Genomic DNA, 10609 nt, shown 5'->3' with positions numbered 1-10609 from the left:
AATAAAAAAAGAGTACATTTTTTCAAAAACATAGTACATGAGCAATAACTTTTTTTGTAAACTCTCTGTTGCATTTGTTTGGGGTTTTTTTTTATTCAAAGTTTTGGTCGACAATAATTATGAATAATCAATAAATACATTCACAAGGAAAAAGGTTGAAATGACTGCTACATGATGTGCAAGAAATTAAGTTCTGGTAGAGCAAAAACATGACCATTGATGACTTCCAGAAATATATTATAAAAGTTCACGTGTATTTATAAGCTGTACCAAATTCTATCAATTCCAAAATATTTATTACTATTACATTCCAGCCGAATGACACCAACGTTGATTTAAAAAAGATCTTGTTCTTGTATGTTATTGAACATATATGTTGTTTGGGTTCACTTGTACACTGTACATTAAAAAAAAATGTAGAATGAGCGAGGCAAGTTCCGATTTTGTTGTTGACATAAAAACATATTCAGATTGAATCATCAAAATTTATGAAATAAATTTTATTCTGCTAAGTTGCAAATTCATGAGCAGTTGAACTATTTTTTGGAAAAACAATACGTATATCAAGGAAAGCAATAGTCGTCTTTCTCTCAGAGCTACCAAGCTATTTGATTTTATAAAAAAGTTTAACTTTGGAGCATGAAAATGCACTAAAAAAACTTCATTTTTCAAATATGTAAGGGACAAAACTAATGAACAGTACAATACATAATGGTCAAAATGAAACGCCATAGCATGGTAATTAGCATAATGTGCATGTTTCAACAGATTTGGCTAAGTAAACTACATGTAACAATGCGAAAACCACATTACTAAGGCCAGAACTGTTACTGGCACAATTATCAAAACCCAACTTGATCTGTGTATTCTAGGGGCGAATACAGGTTTGGAGGAAAAGAGGGCGTAATAGTGTAACCCAATAAATTTATCGTTATCTTTAGAATGATTAAGTCAGGTTTTTTTATTCTTTTGTTCCCATACAAATATATTAGAAGTTAACATATAAGATCAGTTTTAAAAGTTCAGTATTGTTTTAAGCTACATAAATGAAGGTGTCATCAATTCAACATGCAAAAGTATAGGGTTTTCAACTTTACATACAAAAAGGTCTATTTGTGTTACGTCATAATCCTTAAAGACCTTTTACTGTGGCATTCACAATTTCCTTTTGTTTCTTTATAAGTGGTGTGCATGATCGTAATGGGTAAACTTGACAAAAATGAATTACAATTGTAACCACTCGACCATTCTTTCTACGAAGGTGCCAAAGTATGGGAGAATGGCAATGATTGAAGTAAATGAAAGGCAGTGTAAAATCTAGGATTTAATTTAGAATCGTTTTTAACGTTCATGAGATTCAGTGTACCACTTGTGAATTTTGAACTTCATACAATGTGTTGCCCTTTAAGCTTCCATTTTGTTAGTGTTTCTTGATGGAGAGATTATCGGATGAAAAAGTTTGATATCTGTGGAGGAGTAGGGGTACAGAAGCATTTTTTAAAATGAATTATTATACTCTGGCCTGGTATTAACTGAAAATAAATTACTTTGCCCAAGAAAGGATGAAAATGAATTTTCAAAATACAGGACAATGCATGCTGGGATTATTTGTACGTGCGAAATAAATAAGCCGTACTAAAATTAATATTCCATCCGGACAAAATCATCCTCCCCTCCCCCGACCACGGTCGTCCCCAACGAATTCTCAGGTCAATGAGAGGTGACACATGCAGTCATCAGAGTGTCTTTAGGGAGTTTACAGAATAGAGAATAATGGAAGAAAAAAAGAATTGGGGAAAATGTACAAAAGAAATAATGGAAAGAGAATAGTTAGATGTTGTATATTAATAGGAAACCAATTTGAAGTATAAAATTAAAGAATGCAGAAATAAAGACCACCTTCCCTCCCCAAATTCAGAGGAAAATATTAGTAGAATGGTGCTTATCCTGTCGGCTCCCTGAATCTCACTGTATATGAGACTCATTCGGGATTAAAAGTTTTCTGCACAACTGTTTTTATTAACCCTTTCATGGGCAATATTTATCATAGACCAATTGTATAATTGTTTACGTTTGTTTTATTTAGTGCAAAATATTTGTTTTTGGTTTGAGACCTTTTTATCATTATTAGAATTGTTTTTTTTTTTTTTGTGTGTTTTTAATTTATTCAGATGTACAGTTAGACATGTACTTATAAGTGTCAATGCGGACATATTCATAAAATGTACATGTGATATTATAAACATCCCCAACAGCTTTTAATATTTCCTAGTTGTTTTTTTGTTGTTTTTTTTTTTTTGTTTTTTTTTGTTTTTTCTGTAGGCCGTACTGCTTTGATACGATTCTATAAAGTTTCCTTTGTTTAAATTAAAAGAAAAAAATAACATTGATATTAAAAAAACACAATGTACAATGTACTTATACCAATCGCTTTTTGTTTTGGAGTACTCTTACTTTGCAAATCTGCAACTCTGTAATTCTAAATTCTAATTTGATGTTCCATACTTGTTTTATAATATATTTGACATGAGATATGTAGGTGGCCTGCTGAAAGGTATTATTCATTACCCTATCATAGTGGCAGTCTAATTCCCCTCTTTTCATCCAGATCGACCCACTTTGCAGAGAATACACACTAGACATATTGTGACTTCGTTCTTGTACTGAATATACATGAAGTGTTTGCCACTGAACGTTAAGCAAAACCCTAAAAAAATACATCAGATCAATTTATCGAACTGTACCAAAATAGAGGCGAAAGATACCCAAGAGATATTCAATTTATTGTTTTAACTATATAAAATATGGAGATGTAGTATGATCGCCAATGAGACAACTATTCACTAGAGTACAAATGACGTGGATTTATCCAATTATAGGTCACCGTGTTGCATTCAGCAATTAGCAAAACTCATATCGTATAGTCAGTCATGAAAGGCTCCGACATGACAAAATGTGAAATAATTGAAACGAAAAAACTGATTGATGACAAAACAAAACCAAAAACCAAAAATGACAGACAGCAACCAACGACAACCACTGTTTTACAGACTTCTTACTTGGGACAGGCACGTTTAGAATTTGGCGGGGTTTAACATTGTTGTGAACGCGCGCTCAACTCTCCCGCTAACCTGGAAATAAACGAGATTTATAGCACATCTTTTTAAGTGTGTATAAAGAACAGTTAAGTTGAGTTTGCTTATTTGCTCTGTGAACCATGAAATCCATATTAATACCTTTGTTTAAAAGAAATCAACTCGTTTCAAGAGTGTCGACTGTTTTTATGAGTCATCAGAGTGGGAGCATATAAAAGATAAAATAAACTCAAGCTCTAAAGAGTCTGTGTCGTTTATCTGTATATATGTGCATCTTCAACAACGGTCACTTTCCAACATTGCTGACTAGAATATAGTTCATGACTTAAATCTGTTTTTTGTTGATCTTGTCTTGCTGATATTTTGTTTCTCTATCTGTCTACTATAGGTCACAGATTTCCTTTTTAAACAATGATAATTTTTACCATAAGAGAAAATGTTTAACCACTCATGAGCATTTTACAAAGCTTGAAATTAACTCTCATTAATTAATTTTAATAAAAAATAATAACAAACTCTCCCAAGGCTCGTTAAATCAAATAAATCGAGTTGATATCAAGCTATATCCAATTCTCACTTGTTATGACATCTATAATTATAACGCGTACGCCTATTTGGACTCTGCACCTGTTTTTCAGCTCCTAGAGGTGCGTTTCGACAAGTAGGAAGTGGTTCGGTACTGACATGACATATAAGTATTAAAAACATTAAGGCATAAATATTAATTGTAAAGCAGTATCAATTATGTTTTATTTATATATTCGTGATATGGATTTTCTTTTGATATTCAAAAAGTAAATTGTTTTTTTTTTTCAAAGTAAGTTTCTAGTGTCTTAGAAAGCTTAAAAGGTGTAACACAAATTGATAGAAGAAGGTATGACAGATCTGATCGTATTCATCTGGAACAAACTACACATGTCATTTCCCTACCATTAACGTAGGGTGGACAAGGGGTCGCTCCGTTACATCTTGAATAGACTGAGTACAAAAGAGATTTGTCAGCCCAGCTAGGTACTCTCTTGATATGATCAGGGTTTCCATCAACACAGATATATTCCGAAGCAGCCTTATGAAGAGGATAACCAGCCATTAGGTAACCATGGTATTCTTTTTTCCAATTATTAAAGCATGTTTTCCTTCCCGGTATCATTATTGTGGATGTTGCTTTTGTCACATGACAAACAGCACACTGAATGACATAATACGTGTATTTTTTATCAAAAAGTGAATTCTTGATGTTAATGTCCCAGTTATCGAACAATGTAGCACCGATGAAAGGACTGCTGTTTACTTTACCATCATAAATACCCCACTGTGGTTCATTCGGAACACAGAGCTTATTTGGAGCGCCACCACCTGTATATGAAGATCCACCAACAAAGCCTAAAACGATAAAATATTTTATTAAATCTCGTGTGACTTGTTATTTGAGGGAAAAACATATAGATATAAGAAGATGTGGTATGAGTGCAAATGAGACAACTCTCCATCCAAGTCAAAATTTATAAAAGTAAACCATTATAGGTCAAAGTACGGTCTTCAACACGGAGCCTTGGCTCACACCGAACAGCAAGCTATAAAAGGCCCCAAAAATGACTAGTGTAAAATCATTTAAACGGGAAAATCAATGGTCTAATCTATATAAAAAACGAGAAACGAAAAACACTTATGAACCACATCAACAAACGACAACTACTGAACATCAGATTCCTGACTTAGGACAGGTGTAAACAATTGCAGCGGGTTTAAACGTTTTAATGGTACCAAATTTTTACCCTTATCTGAAACAACAGTGTAACATCACAACATAGAAAGACACATTATAAAATATCAATTGAAATGGCTTAACTCAATCAAAAGACATATTAACACCAGTGAACATACACTGAACAAATAAATTTGATCTATGATACAATGTAAATACAAAATAAATAAACTAAGGGAAGAATAATTAAAGTAACATGTTATACCGCTGTGAAATGTTAAACAATTTAAGAAAAACAATATGCTTGAACAAAAATATCAGCCATTTGCAATGACTTTAAACACAGGTAAATGAAAATAATTTTGTTGCTAGGTATACGTGTACAGTTCAAATGGAGAAAGGAAATATTTTTACAAAATAAATAATTTTGATGTTCATAGTACGAAGAAGTGAAAATTTATAGTAATGTATTTTTATGTCATTATGAAAAAAATTATTTGGAAAAACTTAAAAGGTAGTAAATCTGAATTTCTTGAATTAAACACAACCGACTGTTTGCATGAATTTACATTCTTATAGGAAAACAGATTCAATGTTTTGACCATTTAACATCTAAACTTTTGGTTTCAAAACTCAATGCAGACAGTTATTCCATGGCAGAAACATGCTGAATGCGCATTAACCAATGGCATAGTTTTAAGTTCATATCAAAATATTTTGGAGTTTTGTTACAATTGTAAATTGCTTTCATTTATTTAGAAAAAATTGTGAAGACAGGAGCAATCAGAGATTTTTTGCATAAAACATGAACTCAAGACGAAATACAAGGTAAAAATGTTTCTTTGAGTTTTTTAGGAAAGAAATTACATGGATGTTGGCTAAAATAATTGATCAATTATTATATATATGCATAACCGTAAATTCACGGGTATGAAATTTCACTGAGATTTTATTATGGTCGAAAGCAGACCTTGACTAAATAAAAATGTAATTGTAATTGCCTATAAATATGAATTACATGTTTCAAAGTAATTTAAGGTAACGTGTAATTGAGCTCACTTTCAATTATAAAAAGCTTTTTAATTACAATACTTTCAATTACATTGCTGGAAACTTTCCCTTCAATCGGTAAGGTCTTGGTAATTTGAATTGATCTCATAAACAGATTAAGACATGGCCTTTTCAAAATCGGCCCGTGTACCATCCTGAGACGTTAGTCGACACTCGTGTACGGGACGGATGAACGCACATATAGGAAAACATAATACCCTTCTGCTTTCACAGACGGGGTATGCAATTTGTCCAAATAAAGCAACGATAAAATTATCATTAAAATTCTTATAGATATTTACCAGAATAAACCAATTCTGTGTTGTCATTTGTGCATTTTGTCCTTCCCCACTGAATGTAGGAGGTACCAGCTGAAAGAAAAATAAAATTTTCATTTCAAAAGTAATACATGTAGTACTGACATTGGGGTTCATTCAAATTGACTTCTGAAGCTCAAAGTTCATTCTTGTTATGCTTTAGCCAAGTATATTGTGTAGTAAACAAAAGATTAAAGTTTTATCTGAATAAAGTAGATTAAAAATGTTAATTTCAAAATAACATTCATACCCGAATCGCCTTTTCTGAAATACTTCAACGGGGTTTTGGGGAAGTACGTACATCAAAGCATTCCCCCTTTTAGATAAATTTAGATTGTAACATTCAACAAGAATTTAGTGGAGAATTTATTTTAACTTAATCGCGAACATCTAACACAATGCTATTTCGTTTAATTTGTCTTTTTTTAAAGTAAATAATTAACTAACTAAAATACATACATGGGATAAAATATGGTACGATTTATATATAGTAATCAAATTAATTAGTAATACATACTTTTCACTTTCGCTTCGATTGTAGAGCTGATCTTTTCAAGACCCGCATTCACAAGTTTCTTAATTTTTTTTCTCATTACAACTTCAACACCTTCCTTGATTTCCTGTTGAATGTAAGCTTTCAGATGATTGTTCATATTGGTGACGTCCAAGTGTGCTTTCAATGTAGCTCCCATGTTACCAAGTAAAGGCATTCATATCACATCTCGACACTTGTCCCCGATACATTCATGTGCACCATTGGAACCAATCAGACAGGTCAGAAAAACGTAAAAGATTACAGGACTTTCCATTGCAAAATCAACAATTAGTAAAAACGAATAGGTCACAACTAACTTGAGCTGGGGCTGTAGCAAAATGACATTTATATAAGGTTTTATTTTATTTATCTACATGTATTTCGAATTGTTATATTCTCACTAAGGAGTGACAACTACAGCAATATGTTACTAAGTCAGATATGGTTACATAAATACAAAAATCAATATATATTTGGAAATTATTCAAATTCTTGGAAAAATTATATATTAGCTATTCCCTGATACAGATATTTTTTTTAACGAAAATTAACAGCATTTTGTAAACTTAGTCTACCAAGTATGGATTAACTGTAAATAAACATGGTATAGAATGTATTACAATATTTTACAAAAAATTATTGTGCCAAAACCAGATTTTACAAAGCAGCTGAATTGGTTTAAAATAATTTTTTGAATTGTGGGTGTATATTCTTTTCAGTGTTTATAATGTTATATTACTATTACTAGGTTTGACTTCAGGTCTTTAGGGTATCACATACTCGGTAGTGTGTGTCTATAATGTTATATAACTATTACTAGGTTTGACTTCAGGTCTTGAGGGTATCACGTACTCGGTAGTGTGTGTTTATAATGTTATATTACTATTACTAGGTTGAACTGCAAGTCTTTAGGGTATCACAAACTCGGTAGTGTGTGTTTATAATGTTATATTACTATCACTAGGTTTGACTTCAGGTCTTTAGGGTATCACATACTCGGTAGTGTGTGTTTATAATGTTATGTTACTATCACTAGGTTTGACTTCAGGTCTTTAGGGTATCACATACTCGGTCGTGTGTTTATGATGTTATGTTACTACCATTAGTTTTGACTTCAGGTCTTTAGGGTATCACATACTCGGTAGTGTGTGTTTATAATGTTATATTACTACTACTAGGTTTGACTGCAAGTCTCTAGGGTATCACATACTCGGTAGTGTGTGTTTATAATGTTATGTTACTACCACTAGGTTTGATTTCAGGTCTTCAGAGTATCACATACTCGGTAGTGTGTGTTTATAATGTTATATTACTACCACTAGGTTTGACTGCAAGTCTCTAGGGTATCACATACTCGGTAATGTGTGTTTATAATGTTATGTTACTATCACTACGTTTGACCTTAGGTATTTAGGGTATCACATACTCGGTAGTGTGTGTTTACAATGTTAAGTTACTATCACTAGGTTTGACTTCAGGTCTTTAGGGTATCACATACTCGGTAATGTGTGTTTATAATGTTATAATACTACCACTAGGTTTGACTTCAGGTCTTTAAGGTATCACATACTCGGTAGTGTGTGTTTATAATGTTATATTACTACCACTACTTTTGACTTCAGGTCTTTAGGGTATCACATACTCGGTAGTGTGTGTTTATAATGTTATGTTACTATCACTAGGTCTGACTTCAGGTCCTTAGGGTATCACATACTCGGTAGTGTGTGTTTATAATGTTATGTTACTATCACTAGGTCTGAATTCAGGTCTTTAGGGTATCACATACTCCGTAGTGTGTGTTTATAATGTTATGTTACTAATACTAGGTTCGACTTCAAGTCTTTAGGGTATCACATACTCGGTAGTGTGTGTTTATTATGTAATATTACTATCACTAGGTTTGACTTCAGGTCTTTAGGGTATCACATACTCGGTAATTTGTGTTTATAATGTTATATAACTATCACTAGTTTTGATTAGGTCTTTAGGATATCACATACTCGGTAGTGTGTGTTTATAATGTTATGTTACTATCACTACGTCTGACTTCAGGTCTTTAGGGTATCACATACTCCGTAGTGTGTGTTTATAATGTTATGTTACTATCACTAGGTTTGACTTCAAGTCTTTAGGGTATCACATACTCGGTAGTGTGTGTTTATAATGTTATATTACTATCAGTAGGTTTGACTTCAGGTCTTTAGGGTATCACATACTCGGTAATTTGTGTTTATAATGTTATATTACTATCACTAGGTTTGACTTCAGGTCTTTACGGTATCATATACTCGGTAGTGTGTGTTTATAATGTTATATTACTATCACTAGGTTTGACTTCAGGTCTTTAGGGTATCACATACTCGGTAGTGTGTGTTTAAAATGTTATATTACTACCACTAGTTTTGACTTCAGATCTTTAGGGTATCACATACTCGGTAGTGTGTGTTTATAATGTTATGTTACTATCACTAGGTTGGACTTCAGGTCTTTAGGGTATCACATACTCGGTAGTGTGTGTTTATAATGTTATGTTACTACCACTAGGTTTGACTTCAGGTCTTTAGAGTATCACATACTCGGTAGTGTTTTTATAATGTTATATAACTACCACTAGGTTTGACTGCAAGTCTCTAGGGTATCACATATTCGGTAATGTGTGTTTATAATGTTATGTTACTATCACTAGGTTTAACCTTAGGTATTTAGGGTATCACATACTCGGTAGTGTGTGTTTATAATGTTATATTACTATCACTAGGTTTGACTTCAGGTCTTTAGGGTATCACATACTCGGTAATGTGTGTTAATAATGTTATATTACTACCACTAGGTTTGACTTCAGGTCTTTAGAGTATCACATACTCGGTAGTGTGTGTTTATAGTGTTATATTACTACCACTAGTTTTGACTTCAGGTCTTTAGGGTATCACATACTCGGTAGTGTGAGTTTATAATGTTATATTACTATCACTAGGTTTGACTTCAGGTCTTAAAGGTATCACGTACTCGGTAGTGTGTGCTTATAATGTTATGTTACTATCACTAGGTTTGACTTCAGGTCTTTTGGGTATCACATACTCGGTAGTGTGTGTTTATAATGTTATGTTACTACCACTATCTTTGACTTCAGGTCTTTAGGGTATCACATACTCGGTAGTGTGTGTTTATAATGTTATGTTACTACCACTAGGTTTGACTTCAGGTCTTTAGGGTATCACATACTCGGTAGTGTTTGTTTATAATGTTATATTACTATCCATAGATTTGACTTGAGGTTTTTAGGGTATCACTTACTCGGTAGTGTGTGTTTATAATGTTATATTACTGTCACTAGGTTTGACTTCAGGTCTTTAGGGTATCAAATACTCGTTAGTGTGTGTTTATAATGTTATGTTACTATCACTAGGTCTGACTTCAGGTTTTTAGGGTATCACACGCTCGGTAGTGTGTGTTTATAATGTTATGTTACCACTAGTTTTGACTTCAGGTATTTAGGGTATCACATACTCGGTAGTGTGTGTTTATAATGTTATATTACTGTCACTAGGTTTGACTTCAGGTCTTTAGAGTATCACATACTCGGTAGTGTGTGTTTATAATGCTATGTTACTATCACTAGGTTTGACTTCAGGTCTTTAGGGTATCACATACTCGGTAATGTGTGTTTATAATGTTATGTTACTACCACTAGTTTTCACTTCAGGTCTTTAGGGTATCACATACTCGGTAGTGTGTGTTTATAATGTTATGTTACTAATACTAGGTTTGACTTCAGGTCTTAAGGGTATCACATACTCGGTAGTGTGTTTTTATATTGTTATATTACTACTACTAGCTTTGACTGCAAGTCTCTAGGGTATCACATACTCGGTAATGTGTGTTTATAATGTCATATTACTATCACTAG

At 32.7% G+C, this 10609-nt stretch overlaps 1 protein-coding gene across 1 annotated transcript; it reads right to left on the bottom strand.

Moving 5' to 3' along the window:
• Positions 1–3828: 3828 nt before the first annotated feature.
• Positions 3829–7042, bottom strand: LOC127708628 (uncharacterized). The gene is made up of 3 exons (XM_052213654.1): positions 6685–7042; positions 6153–6221; positions 3829–4478 (listed from the first exon to the last, which is right to left on the bottom strand). Exons 1-3 carry the CDS (start codon positions 6875–6877, stop codon positions 3991–3993), a joined length of 750 nt encoding a protein of 249 aa, XP_052069614.1. The 5' UTR covers positions 6878–7042; the 3' UTR covers positions 3829–3990.
• Between the last annotated feature and the right edge of the window lie 3567 nt (positions 7043–10609).

Source organism: Mytilus californianus, unplaced genomic scaffold (genome assembly GCF_021869535.1).
Source record: "Mytilus californianus isolate M0D057914Y unplaced genomic scaffold, xbMytCali1.0.p SCAF_7, whole genome shotgun sequence".
NCBI lineage: Eukaryota > Metazoa > Mollusca > Bivalvia > Mytilida > Mytilidae > Mytilus > Mytilus californianus.
Note: the sequence above shows the minus strand (reverse complement) of the source record. Positions and strands in the feature narration are given on the sequence as shown.

Coding starts and splice junctions, on each gene's coding strand:
- LOC127708628 (XM_052213654.1), bottom strand. CDS start 6,877: ATGCCTTTACTTGGTAACATGGGAGCTACATTGAAAGCACACTTGGAC. Junction 6,222..6,684: donor AATCGAAGCGAAAGTGAAAA/GTATGTATTACT, acceptor TTTTTCTTTCAG/CTGGTACCTCCTACATTCAG. Junction 4,479..6,152: donor CACAGAATTGGTTTATTCTG/GTAAATATCTAT, acceptor TTATCGTTTTAG/GCTTTGTTGGTGGATCTTCA.